The sequence below is a fragment of the Leopardus geoffroyi genome, chromosome D4 (genome assembly GCF_018350155.1).
Source record: "Leopardus geoffroyi isolate Oge1 chromosome D4, O.geoffroyi_Oge1_pat1.0, whole genome shotgun sequence".
NCBI classification, from domain to species: Eukaryota; Metazoa; Chordata; class Mammalia; order Carnivora; family Felidae; genus Leopardus; species Leopardus geoffroyi.
This window is the reverse complement of record NC_059342.1, coordinates 94,380,783-94,403,267: the sequence shown is the minus strand read 5'-3', so window position 1 is coordinate 94,403,267 and position 22,485 is coordinate 94,380,783. Positions and strand designations below refer to the sequence as shown.

At 49.2% G+C, this 22,485-nt stretch overlaps 1 protein-coding gene across 20 annotated transcripts in view; it reads right to left on the bottom strand.

The window, feature by feature from the left end:
* Window positions 1-22,485, bottom strand: part of CACNA1B (calcium voltage-gated channel subunit alpha1 B) — a 193,118-nt gene that overhangs the window by 31,106 nt on the left and 139,527 nt on the right. For 13 of the 20 annotated variants that reach the window (XM_045470209.1, XM_045470208.1, XM_045470226.1 and 10 more), the window contains 10 exons: window positions 21,387-21,547; window positions 17,865-18,002; window positions 16,883-17,084; window positions 16,485-16,649; window positions 16,073-16,183; window positions 15,572-15,655; window positions 6,742-6,747; window positions 2,927-3,043; window positions 2,465-2,530; window positions 1,022-1,113 (listed from right to left, as the gene is read on the bottom strand). In XM_045470209.1, the coding sequence (XP_045326165.1) occupies window positions 1,022-1,113; window positions 2,465-2,530; window positions 2,927-3,043; window positions 6,742-6,747; window positions 15,572-15,655; window positions 16,073-16,183; window positions 16,485-16,649; window positions 16,883-17,084; window positions 17,865-18,002; window positions 21,387-21,547 (1,142 nt within the window). The remainder of the gene's footprint in view (window positions 1-1,021; window positions 1,114-2,464; window positions 2,531-2,926; window positions 3,044-6,741; window positions 6,748-15,571; window positions 15,656-16,072; window positions 16,184-16,484; window positions 16,650-16,882; window positions 17,085-17,864; window positions 18,003-21,386; window positions 21,548-22,485) is intronic. The other 7 variants (XM_045470212.1, XM_045470217.1, XM_045470216.1 and 4 more) reach the window with 1 other exon arrangement.

Here is a 22,485-nt window from a genome sequence, read left to right as displayed (position 1 = left end):
TCTGATATAAAAAACAAGAGTCAGACCACTCCCTCCAGGCAGCTCAGCAAAGCAGACCTGGCTCTGATCTCCCTCCAGACAAGAACTTCCCCATGCCCCAGAGTGCACTGCCCGGGGTTAGTGGTGTTGGGCATCCCCAGCATAGGCCTCACAGCAGCCTGATGCATTTACATACATAAACACCAGTGTGGACACCTTATGAAGGGGCACCAGGCAGGGAATGATGTCAGCACCCCTCCTCCTCTAGCCACTACAAAGAGCTCCTTCCTTCGCTCCCAGGGTCACGGTGGTGGGCTTGGTTAAATGGAAGAGACTCTGGAGGCAAGGAGACACATTCAGCCCTCTCCCCTCAGCCCTCAAACCAGCATGGTCAACAGCCTCCAATCCACAGAGGGTGTGCTGTGCCTAAGAACAGCAGCTGGCACCAAGCGCTCCCAAGCACACCTTTGCGGGGTGGGGGGGAGCTCTGGCCAAAAACAAGCTCTGTGCCCTCAAGAGTCCACCCTGGCACTTGACTTGGGGCCTAGAGAATTGCAGTCCTGTGAGCCATGGGCGCAGGTGGAGGTGCACTCAGACCAGCAGTTCTGGCCAGCTGAGTTCCTTGGGTCACTGAGTAGCACATACTGTATCAAGAGGGGTTCCCACTGCTCTGCTTCCCCCTGATCCCACAGATCACTATAATCAACAAGGCCAACAGACGGAAAGCTTATGGCCGGCACACCAAAAAAAGGCCTTGCTGGGCACCTTCTGTCCTCCCAGATTCTCAGCTGCAGCCTTGCTAGAGGCGTTTTGGTTGCTGTCAGGGATCAGAGACGAGGTGGTGGAGGTAAGACTAACACGGGGCTCAGGCTGACTGAAGCCCAGGAACCCTTAGGAAAGGACAACGAAAAGAGGGGAGAAGCTGGAAAGGTCCATTGAGGGGAGGCCAGCACAAGCCGGGTAGCCCCGTGGGTCAGCACACACCCTGTGCATCCTGGGTGGAGAGGCCTCTGAGCGTGGGCTGACTTCCCAAACAACACACCTGAACAACAGCATCAAGGCTTGTAAAAATGTTCGAAAGTTGTTGTGCCGGTTGATGCTGGTGTCATCATCCAGGGCAATATTTCCAAATACCTGAAACAAAAAAGAAGGCCACAGGCTGATACTGTTGGGTCATCAGGAGCTGTGGCCAGGCAGAAGAAGACCCATAAGGCACAGGACACTGCCCTTAGCTACCACCACTACTGCAGGGGCTGCAGGAAACAGGGCTTCCAGCTCTGATGGTGTCTGTGCATTTCTAGGGCAGAGGAAACCTCTCCAAGGCCAAATATGTCAATGTCCCACAGCTCAGCAAGTCCACAGATGCAAGTGTGCATGCCTAGTAAAAGTGGGACCTGGAGCTGAGTTGACATGGGCTGTAAGCATTTGAAAGTTGACTCTCTCGTCAATGATTCTGAAGCAGTAATTATATTGGTAATAGCTATGAGATTACTTGAAAGTTTCTTTTTAAATTTCTATGCAAATATCACAATGGGCTTTTTATGCATTTTAATTGATATCATTTCAGGGTTAGAAATGCAAACAGGTCAGTAATTGTACTTGGCTTAAAATCTGGAATCTGGCTGAAAAATTTATGAACTATCACATATTCACCAAAAACAAAGCTCAATGACATTTATGGTTTGTACATCCACAGACCAAAGCAGGAAAAGATACAGATTTGTTTTAAATAGCATCAGATCTCAGCACATTTTAAAATGGGAGAACTTTTTAATCCTTGAAACAGAGTTTAAAAATTAGTTTTCAGCTAGCCTTTAAGACAGTGGCTTCTCCCACTACACATGAACATTTGGGCCCGTCTCCCACCCTACTGTTGGAAAGAGGCCAGATGTCAAAAGGCTTAAAACTGGAACATTGCTTTGTGTCTTTTAATGTTTTTCCAAATAGCTGACAAAGGGTTCTTTGGCAAAATAAAAGCAATCTAAATGATCCACGCTGAATTGGACAGTATAGCGATCTGATGTGATCCTGCTGACTTTTTTCTTCTGTAATATGCAATTTCCTCTAAAGGATCAGGGCAACTCTCTGGACTATCCAAATGGCCAGCTGCTGCTCTGCAGGCCACTCAGCACCAGGAAGATGTGCCAATGCTCCACTACCACGGGGGTCCAGCACCCAATCAAACCTGCCCATCAATGGCTCAGTGGGGTTCCACTCAGGAGCACAGCAGTGCATCTTCCCACAGCTACTACCCCCACTCTGGACAACAGATCCAACCTCTTGGTGCCCAACCTCTGTGTCCTTTATTGATAGAACAGCCCTTCTGAGAATTAAGTTCATGAAGTGCTTAGACTAATACCTGGCTCGCAGAAATCATCACTAAGTGTCAATTTGTCATTGTTATCATTTGATGACTGTGATGAGTGCCCTTCTGCTCCAGGGCACAGCAACCCCTCATGCACCCCATCCTGGCAGGCACACCCACCTGCATGCCAATGATGGCATAGATGAAGAAAAGCATGGCGATGAGCAGACACACGTAAGGCAGGGCCTGTGGAGACACGCAGGAAACGGAGCAGCTCCAGGGAGGGCCCAACGGCCACCTTGCTTGGGCCTCGTCTGCGGAGTGGATGGTGGCCGGGTCTCTGGAGCCACTCAGACCTCAGCTACCACAGATCCACCCCCACTGACCATGAAGCCCCTCTACCAGGCGACCACCTCAGTTTCTTCATCTATAATCGGTCATAAAGCTTATCTCAGAGTCAGTGAGCATTATCAAGATTCTCTCTGGATAACTTAAAATGTATTTATAAACTACCATAGGAAAACAGGTGCTGACAAGGAGCCTCCAAGAGGGGGGCTGCTCTGGTGGCAAGAGAGGGGGTGGCCACACCACTGTGCATGACAAAGGGAAGGGTCAGGGCACTTGGCCGTGCCTGGGCTTCACCTTGAAGGACTGGACGAAGGTCCACAGCAGGATGCGGATGGTGTAGCCTTGGCGGAGCAGCTTGATGAGCCGGGCAGCACGGAAGAGGCGTAGGAAGCTGAGGTTGATGAAGTTGTTCTGCAGGGAAGAGAGGCTGTTCTCTAACCTGCGGAAACCAGCTTCCTGCAAGCGCAGGCACGTCGGTCCCCACCCACCTCTCCCTGACTTGCTGTGGTCTGAAGAAAAGTGGATACAGAGAGAGGCTGAACAAAAAGTCACTGCTCTACAGTATAAGCAGCCATTGGCCACCGGAAAACCTTCCAGAAGTAAAGCTTGTCGTTGCAAACCACTTCTCATGCAGCAAATCAAAGAAACCCCACCACTCTAGGCTCCCCTGGACCCGACAAGGAGGGACAGAGAGAAAAGTTCTCAGAAGTAGCTCCTTGCTGCCAGATGGAACCAGGAGACCAACTGTGGCTGGGCCTCTAACACCGACCACCTCTTGCAGGACACAGCCGAGCCGTCTGAGCGCTGGGCGGAACTGCTTCTCCGCTGAGAGCCTCTGAAGGGCCCCACCCCAGGCTTGGTGGCAGGGCCCTTCCCTTCTCCACACAGTCAGTGAAGCCCCGGGACCTGGCAGAGGGGCAAGCACTCCCCCTGGGGCTGCTCTGGGCGCCTACAGACAAGTCACCACAGGAGGCGTGTCGGTGACTCTGCTCACACCACGGAAGCCACTTCCAAAATCCACAAATGGTCTCAGCTCCAGAGATCCCAGGGTAACTAGCACTGCTCCCTCATCCAAGGGGTTCAAAATCAAGCGCAAAAAGAAACAACTATCTCTGGACTCCACAGATTACCTGGGAGTGAGGCTTCCACCCTGGCCCAGGGGCACCTCGAATTACTGGCACCTCCCTTTCAGGGAGCACGGCTCTGGGTGGTATCCACGAGATGGGGGTGCTTGTAGACCCAGGCCGCTTCCCACCCTCTGTCTGCTTAGAAAACAGGTGCCCACCCACAGCCTGAGAGCAGCTTCCTGCCACTTGAGTGTTCTAACATATGCAAGCAGCTCAGGCTTAGACACATCGTATCACCAGATTCAGTGGTCAAATGAAGAGAAAAGAGAACACAGCATGTTGAATGAGAGCAGCAGCAGAGGAGCACGTGCAGGAGGCACTGGGAGCCTGGGGAGAGCTGGGTGCCCTCCCTCCAGGACTGCGGTGCCCTCCCTCCAGGACTGCCCATCTGGTCTTGGCTGGGATGAGGCATTCAGTGGAGGGACCAGTCTCTCTCTTACTTCTGTGAACGGCGGCCCCAACCCAGCCCTTGTCTGCTCCCTTGGTTTCCACCAGGGCGGCTGGAGACTCTGGACTGCCTCTGCCGGAGGGCTGGATATGGGAGTCATGGGGTGGGAGGTCTGGCAGTTGCAGGAGGTGCCAACTGTGGTCCAGATCAGCAAGAAGGCAGAAGGGGACGGCAGGGTGTGACCCTGGAGTGTACACAAGTTTTTTGCCTACAGCTCCCTCACCTGCTGTGCTGGGGAGAGAGAATTTCAGTGGTACAGGATGGCTGAGAAGCACCCACACTCACTCCATGGGCCCCAGGACTCTCAAATGAGCCAGCACCTCAGGAGGACGGGCACAAGGATGGGAGGGGGACTCTGTCTACAGTGCCAGGAAATCCTTTGTACAAGACAATAAATCAGAGGAAGGGGAGGGGGCTTCCAAGTGCCTGGCCTCTCCTAAGGTCTCTACTTTGAAACCGTCTGCTCAGTTGGGTCTGGAGAGGCCAAGACTTATAACACAGTCAGCATCCTTCCCGGCCCAAAGCACTCTACTCAGGCCACGGGCATAGACCAGAAGATTTCCTGAAGATACTGGGAAAAATATAGGCTTCTGGGTGAGAAAGAAGGGTTGGAAGACAAACAAGGCAGGGAAAGGCATTATTCACCCAAATTACTTAATGCACAAATGCAACATTCAACAAGTCACTGACTATATTTTGTTGAGACTCAAGTTCCCACCCCACCCCCTCCCAGACTCCTTTTCTCAGGGCTCCAGTGGGCACCCAGGAGAGGGGTGGGGATGGCAACAGACAGACAGCCCTGAGAGCCATGAGGACGGATGGTGACAGCAGCCACAGACACTCCAAGCGCAGCGTGGCAGGCTGAGCACACTGTGGCTGCACCCGGGGTGGGAGCTGCCAGGAACCACCATGCGGACTGCATGCGGGAGGGCGGGGCAGCAAGCACACGGCAGCCTCCCCGTGGCTGCGCATAGTCACCTCTGGCCCCAGCGAACCCTTTGGAGGTGGACACAGCCTGCCTTATCCTACCAGAGTCCATGGTTTCTGTCACACCAGGGACAACCTACTACTTTACCTACTGTTTCCTTACTCTGCCTCTACATCACAAAGGGTCTAGAGCACCCCAAAGATGCATCACCACATCCCTTTACGTACTAGCTGATCATCTTGAGGGTATACTGTTCCTAGCTCCTTGGAGTCCCTGCTTCCTCATTCACAAGACAGAGACATTAGGACATCATGCCCAGTGAGGAATCACTGAGGAAAGGGATTTAAAAGTGCGCCAGGCATTGTGAAACATGCCCCCCACAAAGGGTTATTAACTGGCCCCAGGCCCAGACTGGCATCCCCTGCACCCACCGTCAAGCCTCGAGTCAGGGTCACAGCAGCGTGACCTGTGCAGGTGAGCTGGGGGCCACACTCCACGCTGGCGCTGAGGCCCAGCTAGCGTGGAACAAACTGCTCCCCTCCTTGCTTCCCACGTGACGATGATGAAGAAAAGAAAGGAAAGCCCTGCATATCCAGCATGTCAGGTGAGGCGTGCACTCCGAACGAAGAGGGGGAGCACAAAGGGGGTGCTCTTCCCGCACAGACAGGGCAGGGCTGTGAACAGGCCTGAGTGGGTCGAAGCCCACGCGGAACACACTGCTTGGGATTTCTGTGGCAGCTAATGGCGTTTTCTCAAAACTCAAGCTTTTCTGCTCCAATTGTGAAATACTTTATCACCAACACTGACTTTCTGTAATAGGAATTTCAAATATTTGCTATTTTATGTGAATTTCCAGTCACAGCCTCTGTTCCTGGTAACCGCTCTCCTCTCAAACATCCCTAAAGGCCTGGGAGAAAGCCCCAGTTCACGCCGCCTGCACTCCACACAAGCTCTCTGACCAAGGGCACACACTGACAAGGATCAGCGATGCCTGCATGCACAAGCCCTGTGTTCCACTGTCTCCGGGGGCAGACCCCCTCTTCCTACTCGGTCAGGCCTTATACAACCCCTGCTGAATCATGTAGACAGAATCTCAAATCCCCGCCAGCCCTGAGCCCCGGGGAGGATTCCCTATAAAAGGGCAGGTCTGGGAAGAACGCTCCAGGAGACATCATCAGAGGCCACTGGGAGAACTGACCTTGTCTGTTCGCATGATGGGGACAGACAGAAGGGAAATGTTGCAAGAGAAACCATGGACTCTACAGGATCAGGTCCAAACTCATGTCCTACTAAACCCCTCCAATTTTGAGCGAATCCCAACAGGAAAAACTGACTGGCCACTTGCCCGCCTCACTCAAGAAGACCCTCCCTCCTCTCTAGACCCAAAGCCAGTTCCTGAAATCAAATGGCTCCCGGGAGGGTCTTCAGAAGGCCCTGTTGGACCCCCAGAGCTGAGGAGAAGAGGCCAGAGGGAATGGGTACCGCCAGACTCTGACCACACACCTCAGGAAGGCAGTGGCTAGGGGTCACAGGAAATGGAAGAAAGAGCAGGAGCACAGCAAGCAAAGCAAGGATTTTAAGAACCGTTTAAAGTCACGAAACCAACCGTTTCCTATATGTGATGTTTTCATGGATGGATATTTGCGTATTATTTACAAATTGGGATGTTTGAGCAGCAGGTGCGCAACATACAGACGGAGACATGGTTTTCGCATTGTATGTTGGTTGGATGGCGTGAGTCAGCAGGTAGGTTAAGGTAAATCAAGAACAAAAACAGAAAACAAAAGAGAAAATGAGTCATCAACACAAGCAAAAACTTAAACTTTGAATACTTAACTGGAAAATTTTAGGATTTTAGTAAACTTTGCATATTCTGCTTAAAATGCATCAAATCAAAACATATTTTTGAAATCTGTAAGTTATGCAGACAGGGTGGCATTCATTTGCATTCCTGTTTGTAATGCAAATCCAAAGATGACTCACAGACACTTATTTTTTTTATTTCCAGGCAAAGAAATCAATGTCAGTTTTATGCTTGCTTGGGAACGCTCTCTACATAACCCTGGTTAAGACTATTGCTCTGTTTTGATTGTTAACTTGGTGGTGGGAACTGACACTCATATTTTTGCCTAAGGAAAAAAAAGTACATTCACAAAGTAACATATGAAGTGACTACAGATGAAAAAATAAATAAAGACACCACTAATCCACACGACGGCTTCCTTTCATCTTTTCTCCTCTAGGCAGGACAGGGTGATGGACTGAGCTCTGAGAGTGCTAGTGGTCAGGGCACAGTGGAGCTTCCAAGCCAAGTGGCTTCTCAGCCCTACCGTCAGCCCTGCTGGGCATCAGAGGCTGCTGGGAGCGGCCATGGTGGGCTTACTTGAAGTCAGAGACTGGGCTACTCCGGCCACCTGCACTGCAGAAGGCCCCTGCCTTGTGTGTGGGCCTCTTCTGAGGGGGAGGCCCCCCTAGAAGGCATCGTGCTCTCTGCACGACTGGCACGCCCCACCCTTGATGCCCTCTCATCAGTCTGCCCTCTCTGGCAAGGACGCATACACATGAAGAAACCCCCAGAGCTGTGTCCTGGGAGCTCAATGTTTGGATCCCTTTATCCGGGAAACAAAGATACGTGTGTCCAAGGAGGAGGCCTGCGGGGATCAGCAGCCAGCTTGCTCCTCCCAGACACCACAATAGTGCAAACTATTTCTGGATGAGAAACACTTGGGCAATGTCTCAACACCAACAGTTGGTGGCACATAAGAACCTCCGTTTTTGTGTTAAATGAGAACCCTTGGACTTTTGCCCAGATTATTTGGATTATTAATTTTTGAAAGCCGTGAAGCATGCCACATAAACAAAAGAATATGTCTAAATGTGTGTAGACGCATTTTAAAGAAAAATAAAAAAACCATATATCCTTCACCCAGCTTAAAAAAACAAGAATGTCACCATTACCTTTGAAGCCCATCCTGTCTCCCTTTCTGCTGCCTGGACATAGTAGCTGCCCTTAATTCTTGTTAATAAGTGCTTCTCTTTACTGTCTTACCACAAACTCTTAAAATGCATTTTACTTGACCGTTCTTAACCTTTGTAAAACGGGACGATACTGTGCGCAGCCTTTTTGGACTTGGACAAACTTTTAAGCCATGGTGAGCCAACCTTGTTTGTGAGAAGCACCTCTCTGGACATGGAGGTCACCCTCATACTCACAGCGTGCGTGGGCTTCCCTATGTTATTGTATCGTGACAATTGGTGCATTCTGCTGCTACTGAAAACAACACTGCCACAAACGTGTGTGGCAGTGGCCCCAGGTCACCAGCCCAGATGCGCTCTGGCATATGTCCCTAAGAGAGAAGGTGCTGAGCTGCATGCATATGTTCAACTTTCTAGGGACTGCCACACCTTTCCAAAGAGGTTGCCCAACAGACACCCCCGCAGTACTGTGCAGGTTCTGGATGTCCCACTTCCTTGCTAACCATTGGCATGGTCAGAATTCCTGTTTGACAAACCAGCGGGTGTGAAATGATATCTCAGTATCATTTCACTTTACATTTCTTTGATCACAAGTAAGCTTGAGCACCTTTTCCTGTGTTTATTGGCCATTTCTGTTTCTTTTTTCTTAAAGATTTTTTATGTTTATTTATTTTTGAGAGAGAGAGAGAGGAGAGACAGAGCTTGAGCAGGAGAGGGGCAGAGAGAGAGAGGGAGACACAGAACCTGAAGCAGGCTCCAGGCTCTGAGCTGCCGGCACAGAGCCCAACGCAGGGCTTGAACTCTCAGACCACGAGATCGTGACAGGAGCTAAAGTTGGACGCTTAACTGACTGAGCCACCCAGGTACCCCTGGCCATTTCTGTTTCTTATTAAAATACCTTCAGCTCATTTTTTAATTTGGTCACTCACTTTTCTCTTACTGATCACAGAAAAGCCTTGCAGAGTCTGGACACTAACCTTTGCTAGTGGTTTGGAAAACTTCTCTGTCCTCCAGCTATGCCTTTGTCACTACGTGTTGGCACATCGCAGACCTCAATAGCTCATTCTTTTCTCTCCTTTACTGACCTCATTCAGTCTCATGGATCTGATACCATCTTATATGCTCATGATTCCCAATCTTACGCCACTGGCATGAATCTCTCCTCCAAACTCCAGGCCCATCTGTCCAACTACCTTTTGGACAATTCCTTTGAGAAGGCCACCAGGCAACTCAAATCTAACATGCACAAATTGCATCCTGACTGTCCACAACAAACCTGTTCCACCCACATTCTTTTCCATTCTCATTAATGACAACCCGTTTTCCAAGTGCTTAGACTTTGATGTCATTCTTGCCTCAACTGTCACACCCACATTTGGTCCATCTACAGCTCTCCCGGAAAATACATCCAGAATGACAGTCTCTCGCCTTAGCCCAAACACCCAGTCCCTCTGCTGGGCTCTCTGCAGTGATGCTCATGGCACTCATCCCCACAGGGCCGATACTCAGTTGTCAGCATCTACATCTATTTTTCCTGAGAATTCTCCCCCTCCTGCCACCAGCCTTCAACCAGTGGCAGACAGCACTTGGTGAAAAATACCCCAGTCACTTGCACTTGCTCGGGTAACTAAGGCTTAGAGCTCCCCATTAGGACCCACAATGCTAACTGACTTCATAGCACCTTGTATTGGATGCCACCCTTCCCTGGCCCACTCCATCACTCCCCTGGAATTCCTGGGGATCACCTGTCTTGGGGTCCACCTGGGATAGCCCAAACGAAGACAGCCCTAAGTTGTCTAGCTGCTTCTGCTTGTGCCCTGCACTGTGTCCTCAACAGAGCAGCCAGAGGTCTGGTCTAAAAAGCCAAATCATGTCACTCCTCTTCACAAAACCCTCCAAATCCTCCTACTCACTCACAACATAAACCAAAATTTACTCCAGCTGCAAGGTCTTCCCTGCCCCCCATCTCCTCTGTCCACACTGCTGCTGTGGCTGTGTGCCCACATCCTCCCTTGTGAGTGCAGGCATAGGGTGGGTGCAGGGCTTGGTGTTGCTCCCCGACGTCCCCTGCTCAGCTTCCTCACAAACCCGGACATCTTTGCTTGGAAGTCATCATCTCAGTGACATCTTGTCTGGACACACAGACATCAAAGCCTGGAACCACCCCCACCCCTGCCATGTCTCATACCCCTTCTCTGCTGTGCCTTCTCCCAGGGCCTATCGTGGTCTAAAACCCATGTCTTTCTCAATGGAACGAAACTCCAGAAGAGCAGAGATTTTCATCTTTTGTCCCTGCACTTAGAATACTTCTTAGCACATGACAGGCAGTGCATAAATATTTATAACGGATAAATGAAGGAATGTAATGCAAACAACCCCTCCCTGTTAATGGACTGTCGTTTCTTCTTTTGATAAACAGAAACTTTTTATTTTATAGAAAAATTTTTTCAGTTATGGCTGGTGCTTCGTATATTTTGCTTATGCAAACAGTCCCTATCCCAAGGTCTTAAAGATAATCTCCTGTATTTTCTTCTAAGAGTTTTAAAGTTTTCCCTGTTATATTTAAGTATTTTCATCCATTTGAAATAGATTTTTTTTTTTTTTGTAAATGGTGTGAAGATTCAATTTCTGGTTTTCCTGATATGGATAGTCATTATACCCACATCAATTATTGAACTGTCTCCCCATTAAGTAACAGGGTCATACATCAAGTTTTCATACACGAGTGATTTTGATTCTAAACTCTTGATTCTGTCCATTGGCTTATTTACTATCCCTGTGTCAGCTCCATATTCTTAATGTTCTCGCTTTATAATAAGTCTTATCATTGATGGGAACTGTACCCCCAACCCACAGCTGCAGCAGCACCTTCTGCTTCTTACATATCTTGAGTATTTGGGTGCCTTTGCTATCTCTGATGAGTTTTATAAGCAAGTTGTCAATTTCCAAAACAAACAAACAAAAAAAATCAGTGGTATTCTTATTGAAATTACATTGAACCTACATATCAATCTGGACAAAATTATCTCTGAGATTGACACTAATTATTTACTGTGCAATAGAACACCATCTACTTAAGTCTTCTTTACTATCTTTCACTGAGGTTTAGGACTTTTCCATACATAGACCTTGCGTACGTATGCTGTTAGGTTTACTGTCAGGACTGCTAATGCTGTAATGGCATGCAGTCAACTACTCACTCAGGTAATCTACTCAGCAACCATCCTAAACACTCTTTATCAGTGTTACATTTTTCCAGATTTCATCAATAGCTAATAACGTTATCTGGGAATAATGACAGCTTTGCCTATTCCTGTTCTAATACTTAGACATTTTATTTATTTTTCTTGTCTTATTCATTCAACAAGTGTCTACTGAATACCTAAAGTGTCACACACTATTCTAAGTCCTGGAATATGGCAGTGAACCAAACAGGCAAAAACCTCTGTCTTCGTGGAGCTAACATTCAATTTATTTAACTGACCAGGACCTGAAGTTCCATGTTGAAAAGAAGTAGTGTTTACAAATATCATTGCCCTTCTCTGATTTTAAAGGGAATTGTTTCCAAATTTAACCATTATATGATGTTTGCATAGGATTTTTTTGGTAAATTCTCTTCATCAAGTCAGTAATTCCTAGATTACCAATAATTTCTAAAATGAATACAATTTGAGTTTCACCATACATCTTCTCTGGAGCCAAGACAGAATCACATTAACAGTGTCCTTTGATCTGTTAATGTAAATTAGACTTTCTGATGTGTCTGTATCTACATTAATGAGTGTGGATTATGATCTTCCCATATTATACTCAATTAAAAAGTTTTAGTATCAAGATTATACTAGTCTCATACAAATAGGGAATGTTCACTCTTTTTCTATTCACTGGAAGAATTTGTTTAGGATTGGAATAATCTTTCCTTATATTTTAGGTGGAAACCTAACACATAAGACTACTATAATCAGTGGTATGAGCCATGTCAGGACATGGGTCCCAAGGTAAAAGACAAATCAGTTATCACACCTCACACTTCCTACTTCTCATAGGCTTCCTTGGGTTTCAGAGATGGCATTTACCACAAAGGAAATACTGCTGTGACCTATTTATCAGGTGACACAAAGCTGCCGGCTTTGAGAGATTTCAGAGCAAGAGAGGGGTCTCTAGCAGATCCATGCTGCAGTACCAGGAGCACTATACCTTGGACCATAAAATGCAACAGATTCCACAGTGCTGGGGTATCTGTGGTAGATAAAGACACTGTGTGGAGTCGCTGGAAAGCCTACACAGAAAAGCCAATGCAAAGACCTAGGATTCTGGAACAAGGCCATGTCATCTGCTACAGACATCACCAATGAGAGGGCTACTCCTGGATACTGGGCCCTGGATGGAGACTGCATCTGACCATGAAACAACAGGGCCTATGGTACCAAAGCTTCTCCTTATGAGTATATGTAGCAGGCCCGCCATCAATCCTGCATATGACAGAAGTGCTGCATCCAGGGCCGAACCCAAGCATGTCTAGAAGGCACAGTCATATGACAGGTGGCCCAGTGCCTCAGACGTCTCACCTTTGCTGCAACTCTGTCTTCCTGAGCTCACCCTGACCCCAGTGAATCATGGGATGATCACTATAGCCAACCTGATTTATGGAGCAGTTGGCTCAATAAATTGGTGCAGCCTCAGTAGAGTCCCACACAGAGACAACCTTAAAGGCAGTGGTGAAGCAGAGCTCTGGGTGGTGCTCTGGGTACCTCATCAGCCATGGTGTCTATGGAGAAAGAAGTTGCCTGTGGTATGGACTACAGGGACCTGTGGCAAGAGCTAAAGCCTTGTCAGGACTCCAGAAAGAACAAAGTTTGGGGAAAGGCTGGATGGGCCTGGGGAATGTACGTGACGTGCAGGTCCTTGTAATACACAACCAGGTCCACCAGAGCATCCACAGCTGTAGGGGCACTAAGAACCAGCTCCTGAGATTGTTTGCCCAACAGGTAACAGCCAGCCTCCATCCTCACCAGCCCCAGTGTTTATACAGTAGATCCATGAATGAAGTGACTGTGGTGGCTGAGATGAAGGCTGTGCCTGAGCCACCCAGCTGGGCTCCCTCTCAACAAAGCTGATCCAGCCATGGCCGCTGCTGAACATCCAGCCTGCTATGAGCAGAAGTCAGCTAGGCCTTTACAGCGTACCACACTTCAGGCTGTCAATCAGCCCCTTGGTACTAAGTTGCTTACATGGGAATCCTTTCACCTGGAAACGGCAGTGATTTATCTCAAGTGGGATCACTCATATCCTGGGTGTGGGTTCGTCTTTGCTGACGGAATACCTTGGCCTACGCTAGTATCAGAGATTCATCAACATGGGATTCCACATAACATCAGCTCAGCATAAGCACAGGAGCTACAAAGGACACATGACTCAGGATCCATATCATATTCAACATCATTCAGGAGATGCTAACCTGATAAAATGTTGAAACAGACTCTTAAAGGCACAGATTAAATGCTGGCTTGGTGCTATATACCTCAAGGGGTTGGGATGTTGTCCTTTAAGATGAACTGATGGCCAAGAGGTGGTACTGGGTGCCCAACTGGTAAAATGCCCAGACCCAGGAAGCAAGGGGTAGAAGTCAGGGTAGCCCCTCTCAGTATCACTCCAGCTACTGAGGGCAGACTTTGTGCTCCCTCTCCCCAAGTTTAGGTATGGCAAATCTAGAGGTCCTGGCTCAAGGAGTAGGGAAAGCTTCCACTGTGGAACATGCCTTAAGAACAACAGGCAGAGCATAGTTTCCATACTGGCCAGGGTATTTGATGCTGGTTATTCTTTGTTTTATGTTTGCTTGTTTGTTTGTTTACTTTTTGAGACAGAGAGAACAGGGAAGGGGGAGAGAGAGAGAGAGAGAGAGAGAGAGGAGAGAGAATCCCAAGCAGGCTCCACACACCGCACTGAGCCCAACTCAGGGACTGATCTCACAACTGTGAGATCATCACCTGAGCAGAAATCAAGAGTTAGACACTTACCTGACTGAGCTGCCCAGGTGCCCCATATGCTGGTTATTGAGAAGGGCAGAGCTACCAGTACATAGGGGCAGGAAGAAGTCTATCTGGACATCAGGAGGTTCACTGGGGCCTTTCTAGGTGTTTCTATGACCAGTCTTAACTATGACTGGACTACCACGGCAGCTGGAGCACAAGTATGGCAAGCAGGGACTTAGGTTACAGTGGATGACAGTGTGGGCCACCTACCAGGCCAGCAACCAGAGCAGCAGATGGCCACCATTCAGGGGACCTCAAAAGGGTCAGAGGAAGAATGAGTTAATGAATATCAACTTAACTCAGATCAACTCCAGCTGGTTACCAACCCTCTTCTTCCAGAGATGGTGACCAGCACCATCCTGAAGAATGAGTGAAGTAAACCCAGTGTGAGGTGTGTACAAGAGTTGAGCAGAGCCAGGGTGGCACAGCAGACACTTGTTACCACTGAACGGGCACCGTGTGGCCCTGTTACCATGGAATCTGACATTCCTGCACCCCCAGCAGGTGCCAGAGCCTGCTTTGCCTGCACACGGGGTATACTCAGAAGAGCCGGAGGTGTCTGACCATTAACACCTCCAGCCGTAGCCCTTAGCTGAGCACTAACAGGTACAGAGGAAGAGGTTTGCAGCTCTGAAGTGCGACCACCCCCAGTGAGGGATGAGCCAAATTCACCCCCAACTTGGCTCCAGATACATTTCTGGTCCTCCTTCTCTTACCCATCAGTTCCCCAATCCACTCTCTAATGGTTTTGCCTGGGACTACTTCCTAAGAAATGATTTGTACAAGCACCCCATCTCAGGTGATGCTCCTAGAGAATTCAACATAAGACAGAGATGAGATTTTTTTGCCATTTAATTCTAAGAGAAAGCACTGTACTCAAAGAATATTGCTTTATGATTCAGATTCTTTGAAATTTGTTGAGACAAGTTTATATTCTAGCACTTGGTCAGTTTTTACATATAATCCATGCATGTTTAACATGAATGAGATTGTCTAGTTTTATTTATACACACACGTACAAACATGTAAAACAAACCTGGTATTTTAAAATATCCTATATTCTTGTTGATTTTAGTTTATGTAATTTTGGTGCCAAATTGTTAGATTTGTTAGACACACACAGATTTAAAAGACTCTTGTCTTCCTGGTCAGTTGTTACCATGGAGCTCCCAGGTGGCTCTCAGGCCACCAAACTGGAAGACCTTTTGGGAACCACTTTCTTATCCAAGAAAAAGCATTTTTTTTTCAATCAGTCCTCAGTCCCCAACTCCACCTCTGGAGAGGAGACTCCTTCTTTCCAGGGGCTCCTGGGGAACTCTAGCAAGAGAAGAGGAGCTAACACTTAGGACCTGGAGGCACACTGAGGGAGCACCACCTAGAAGGAAATCACGCTGGGGCCCTCGAGGAGGGACAGGAAATGCTACTTACCGCAATCTCTGTTACTAAAATATCAGTAATACTTCCCAACACAGTGACAAAGTCAAAGACATTCCAGGCATCTCTGAAATAGTTCTAGAGAGAAAAAAGGGCAGTTACTGCTAGTGGCTGGTGAGGGTTTCTGCCAGGCAAGGAGTTGCAAGACGTGGCTCCTAATCAAGAAAGGGGCAAAGGGACAGATGGGCCACCCCAGGTGGGACACCACAGCTGGGTAAGTAAACACCTGTGGGCCTGGGCAGGTGCAGACTGAGAGCTGTGAGTCCAGAGAGGAGGAATCTGGCTCCATCTGTCTCCAGGAACTGAGCTGGGGGCAGAGCTCAGGCAGCTGAGAGCATTAGAGCAGCCCCTTCCTCAGCGCCCCTACAAGGTCACATTTCCTCTGGGGGCTTGGGGGATTACCAGCTCCATGCTGTAAGTCTCTGCAGGTCTCCCTACAGATGGGGAGCCACAATGCAGACCACCAAGAGGCCAAGAGGGAGTCAAGGCACCTACCAGCACCCCAAAGGCGATGATCTTCAGCACGCATTCCATGGAGAACATGGATGTGAACACAATGTTCAGGCATTTCAACATCAGCTCGTATTCATAGGGTGCATTGTAGAACTACACGGGGAATGAGTGCCATTGGCCATAGGTTCAACTGCCCCAAGACACCCCACCAGGGATCACCCTGACCTTCTGCCAGAGCACTGCATGCAGAGAGAACTGCACGCCTGCCCAGCACACGGACACCCCATCCTGCTCTCCCCGTCTCCTCCTAGGACATTCTCACCAACTCAGCCCATGCGCAACCTATGGCGCTGGCTTCCATAGGCATCCCATGCTGACCAGGACATGGTCAAATGTAACTACAGTTCTCTCACACCCAGCTGTCACCCACTGCCCCCGTACTGGGCCCGCACACCTTCATCATCAGCACCACCGTGTTGAGGGCAATCATGGCCATGATGAAGTACTCAAAGGGCGGAGACACGACAAACGTCCACGTCTTGTACTGGAACGACTGCTTGTCCTGGGGCATGTACCGTGTCAGGGGCTTGGCGCTGATGGCAAAGTCAATGCAAGCCCTCTGTGTGGAAAGAAAGGAGCACTGAGAACTTGTCTGGGGAGAACCCCACACTGTAGCACCCACTGCACCCACGCCTGTCTCCTTCATCCTCGCAGGCAGCCCTGACCACCCACACTCAGTCTCTCTCTGTGCTGTACTGGCTTCCAATGGTCCTGCCCATGCTGCCCATCAAGCGAGCCCAGCAGAGTGTCCACTGTACATACGCACAGGGGACAGAAGAGGGAGCCACCCACCTCGTTCTTCTCCAGGCTGCACTCAGACATCACCTTGTCCCCCTGCTCCTGGAAGGTGATGATAATCAAGGCCACAAAGATATTGACGAAGAAGAAGGGGAAGACCACAAAGTAGACCACATAGAAGATGGATAGCTCCATGCGGTACCCGGGGCTTGGGCCCTGCTCCTCATAGGTGGCATCCACAGAGTGTTTCAGGACCCTGTGTCAAGAGCAAACACCAAGAGTCAGGGGGACCCCTGAGTACAGACCCATGGGGAAGTCAAGACCTGTATCACAGGTGAGGCTTCCATACCTGAGCCCAGAGATGGCAAGAGAAAAGGAGGCTCAACATGGCAGGCCAAAGCCTGTCCCACCCCACCCCCCAGGACTGCAACCTCCTGGAGGTGGGCTACCTTACTGATGGGGTTTGTACTCAGGACTGTTGGAGAGCCACCAAGGGGAGGTCTCCAGTGCCTAATGTCCTAACCCCAGGAGAGGTGGAGGCCCAGGAGTTGTGCCCTGCCCTGCTCACTCCCGGCTCACGCCTGCTCATGCCCAGCTCACCAGCTCATACCCAGCCTCACCTGCCTTTGGAAAGCCCTGGGCCACCTGTCAGAGCATTGATCCCACCTTCTGAGTGGTGGTCCTCCCTGTTATCCAGTGTGGCAACTGAACACATACATCCTTCTGTCTACCCTTAACTGAGGCCAGAGGAGTAGCACAGGGAGATGCTGAATAGCCCCATTCACTTCTGACCTTCAGCTACTCAAAAAGGACTTTCAGGAAATCACTATGCTTTGTGCTTTGGTGTAATCTCCTCCTCTTCCCAGGCCACCCCACTCCTGGAAGGCAGAGCTATGTCTTACCTGGTAGATACAAGAGCCTATGGGGTATTTGCTGAGTGACTAAAACACAAACAGATGCAGAGTATGGGACTCCCTGTCCGAGTTGCCCCTCTTCTCTAGCCCGATCAAACACAATGAACCATATGAACACTCACATGGGCCACCCTTCTCCCGTGGACACTGTGAACAGTGTCAGCAGAGCCCAGAGCACATTGTCATAGTGAAAATCGTATTTCTTCCACTGCCGTGGTTGAGCTTCCACTTCCTCCTTCTCATAATCCAAATACTGACCCCTGGAGATGAGAATGTAGAGGAGGTTAGAGGATAAAGACAAAGGATCCAAATAAACCCATTTGTCTATGGCCAACTGATTTTTGAAAGGGCTGCCCACCCAATGGAGGGAAACACCATCAACAGATGGTGCTGGGACAACTGGGTATCCACTTGCAAAAGAAGGAAGTTGGACCCCTCCCTCACTCCATGTCCAAAATCCAACTCAAAAAGGATCAAAGACCTAAAGGTAAGAGCTAACGCTAGAAAACTGTTAGAAGAAAACACAAGGGGGCGTAAGATTTGGGAAGGGATTGCTACATATGATACCAAAATCAGGAGCAATAAAAGAAAAAAGTAGATAAACTGGACCTCATCAAAATGTAAAGCTTTTGTGCTTGAAAGACATCATCAACACACAGAATGGGACCAAATATTTGAACATCCTCTCTCTGACAGGACCTGAATCTAGAATATATAAAGAACTATTATAATCAATTACAAAAAAGACAAATAACCCAATTAAAAAATGGATAAAGATCTGAATAGACATTTCTCCGAAGGAGATATACAAATGGCCAATAAGCACATGAAAAGATATTCAACATGATGAGTCACCAGGGAAATGCAAATGAAAACTGAATTGAGATATCACTTTATACCCACTGGATGGCTATAATTAAATTTTTAAAAAGGAAAATAACAAGTGTTGGCAAGGATATGGAGAAATCAGAACTCTCCCACACTGCTGGTAGGAATATAAAATGGGTCAGTCGACTGGAAGTCTGTCAGTCCCTGAAACTGGTAAACAGATTTACCACATGACCTATCAATTCCACTGCTAAGTATACACTCAAAAGAAATGAGAGGCGCCTGGGTGGCTCAGTCAGTTGAGTGGCAGACGTCGTCTCAGGTCATGATCTCATGGTTTGTGGGTTCGAGCCCCGCATCGGGCTCTATGCTGATAGCTCAGAGCCTGGAGCCTGCTTTGGATTCTGTGTCTCCCTCTCTCTCTGCTCCTCCCCTGCTCACGCTGTGTGTCTCTCTCTCTCAAAAATAAATAAACGTTAAAAGATAAATAAATAAAACATCTGTCCACACAAAAACTTTGTACACATGTTCACAGAAGCATTAATGACAATAGCCAAAAGATGGAAACACCCAAATGTCCATCAACAGATGAATGAATAAATAAAATGCGGCATATCTATCTGCAGAGCGGAATCAGATCCAACCACAAGAGGGAGTGAAGTTCTGACACACACTACAGCACGGGTGACCTCAAAAACATGATGGTAAAGGAAAGAGATGAGACACCAAAGACCACATATTTATGATTCCATTTACATGAAACATCCAGAACACAGAAAACTAAAGAGGAAAAAAATAGATCCATGGTTGCTTAGGGTTGGAGATGGGGAGCTAGTGGGTAGTAAAGGGTACGAGGTTTTTTGTGGGTTTTTTTTTTTTTTTTAATTTTTTTTTTTCAACGTTTATTTATTTTTGGGACAGGGAGAGACAGAGCATGAATGGGGGAGGGGCAGAGAGAGAGGGAGACACAGAATCAGAAACAGGCTCCAGGCTCCGAGCCATCAGCCCAGAGCCCGACGCGGGGCTCGAACTCACGGACCGCGAGATCGTGACCCGGCTGAAGTCGGACGCTTAACCGACTGCGCCACCCAGGCGCCCCTGTGGGTTTTTTTTTTTTTAACTTACGAAAGTGTTCTAAAATTGACTATGGTGGTGGTTGCAAACATCTGTGAATATACTAAAAGTCACTGAGTTGTTCACTTTCAATGGATGCTTCGTAAGAATTGTTATCTCAGTAAAAACAAAGGATATCACTGAATGGGGAAAAGATGGTCTTTTCAGGTAAATGGTGCTGGGTCAACTGGATATCCATCTACAGAAAAACTTATTTTTATCCATACCTCACCTAACACACAAAGTCAACTCCAGATAGATCACAGATCTCAATGTCAAACGCAAAACTAAAACTTTTAGAGGAAAACATAACAGGGCATTTCCCTGACCTTTGTATAGATTTTCTGAAAAGGATACAAAGAGTACTAAACATAAGAGAGATAAATTGGACTATATTACAATCAAGATTTTTATTTTACTTTTTTATTTTTTACTTTTTAATTTTCAAATGTTTATTTCTTTTGAGAGAGAGAGCACGCGTGCATGCACACACATGTGTGAGTGGGGCAGGGGCAGAGAGAGAGGGAGAGAGAATCCCAGGCAGGCTCTGCACTGTCAGCATACAGCCTGAGGGCTGTACAGCGTACAGCAGCGCGCGACCCCACGAACCGTGAGATCATGACCTGAGCCGAAATCAAATCGGACACTTAACTAACTGAGCCACCCAGGCGTCCCTAAGACCTTGAAGACATAATCCATAGATCTGGCAATGGATGCCTATCCAGGACTTCACAAAATTCCTACAAATCAATCAGAAAGTGAAAGACATCCATACGGGAAAACAGGCAAGGGCTTGCATAGACCCTTTCCAGGGATACTGGAGTGGTCAATCACCTGGTGAGGCACCCAGCCCAAATTAAACCACCAGAAATGCCACCAGCCCAACATGAGAAAGGCTACAGATCCAAAGATGCAACACACCAAGAACCCCCTGGTGCACAGTACAGGAGTTCTCAGCCATGTGGCAGGAGTGCGATTTTACACACCCATCTGGCAGCACCGGCAGAAGCTGAACACAAGCACAGTGCACGACCCCGCAGTCTCACCCCCAGGTGTGCACACCTCCTAGAACTGCATGTGTGTGCTTCCCAGCAGACACATACTGGGACAATCACAACAGCACCGCTCACAAGAGCCTCAGACTGGAAATGCCCCCCATGCCCATCAGTCACAGAGTGGGTAAATTCGTGGTAGTGTATTTACACGAGAGAATATTACATGAACAGAGGCAGCTGGGGCCATTGCCTGTGGCTGGAGAAGCAGCCGCCCACACCACCTCGCTCAGCACCCGCACCAGCACCCGCCTCCGTTTCCCCTAGTTCCTCCCTGAGGGCATCTCTCCTGTTTGCTCTGGAGTGGGGCGGGGTCCAGAGAGGCCTGAGGCCTCGCAGTGATGGTGAAAGCAGCTCCAGGCATAGGGCAGCCCCTCTGATCGTAGAGTCTAGCCTAGAGCTCCAAGATTTGCAGAGCCCTCAAGCAACACCCCAGTGACCCCCCCCCCACCATGTGCTCCCTGATGTCTATGGGCAGGAAGAGCATGTCCCTCACAAGTGCCTGGTCCCCAGCTCTGCTGAGGAGAATGAGCCAGAAGTCCCAGTGTGACCCTGGGGACAGAGGCACACCCCCAGCTCTCTGGTGGACCCCAAGCAGGCTCCTCCCAGAGCCCTCACTGGGCTCCCCACTGCCAGCCCTGCCTGACTTACCGGCAGTCCCTCTCCAGCCCCTTGGACTCATCCGTGCAGTAGAAAAACTTCCCTTTGAAGAGCTGCACCGCAATGACAGCAAATATGAACATGAAGAGCATATAGACAACCAGGATGTTAAGGACGTTCTTCAGGGAGTTCACCACACAGTCAAACACGGCCTGGAGGGGGAGAGAGCTCAACTCAGAACCTCCGGGCCTCCCCGTATCCGAGGACCATCGAGGCCATAATCATGGAGGGAACTGCTGCCCGCTGACTTAACCACCGCCTCTCCCAGGACGGGATGAGCGGGCAGCAGGTGCTAGAGGAGGCGGCCTGGGCAGACGGGCTGGACCCTGACGGGAAGCTGGTGGTGGAAGCCTGGGTCAGGCTACATAAAAACGGACAGCCTGGAGCCCAGGCCAGCGTGTGCCAGGGGTGGCTGACAGGGAGGGAAGGGAGTGTGGACGGGGACACGGCCAAGCCCTGCTCCCGCACCCCGGCCTGCCAGTGGGTCATACTTTGCCCACGGGTGGGAGCCAAGATGGGGCAGAGAGGCAACAACGCTGTGGCCAGCTCCAAGACAGAGACTTCTGGTGTGTTTTGGTATGGCCCAGAGGTGACTCTGTCATCTGTTACTGCCACCGCCAGAGCTTTTTCTCAGGTTCTTCCCCACCCAGAAGCTCGGCTTTCCCTGAATGCCCAGCACTGCTGACCCTGGCCCTGCTCCCTATTTCTCAGAGCTGAGGAGACTCCCCCCATCCTGCTCCAGCTGTGCAAAAAGGCAGACCCACAACCATCCCTCAAGACACTGCCTGGCACGGTCCAGACACCAGCAGCTGCCTCAGCAAATGCAGCCACTGCCCACTTCCATGGTGTCCATGACACCCCTGACCCCCCAGGCCGGGTCCAGGTCCCTGCTTGACACAGAGGGCCTTTGGCCGCCTTCCAGCCACCCCCCGCCCCAGTCCACCCCTTTACAAGCAAACTGCCTTCTGCAACCCCCACACTGCTTCGGGCCTGCAAGGGTTACATCCGCACGCTGCTCACAACACTGTAAATGAGTTTAAGCATCCAAAGCATTCTTCACAGTGAGGAGGAAGCTCAGTGACTATCACAC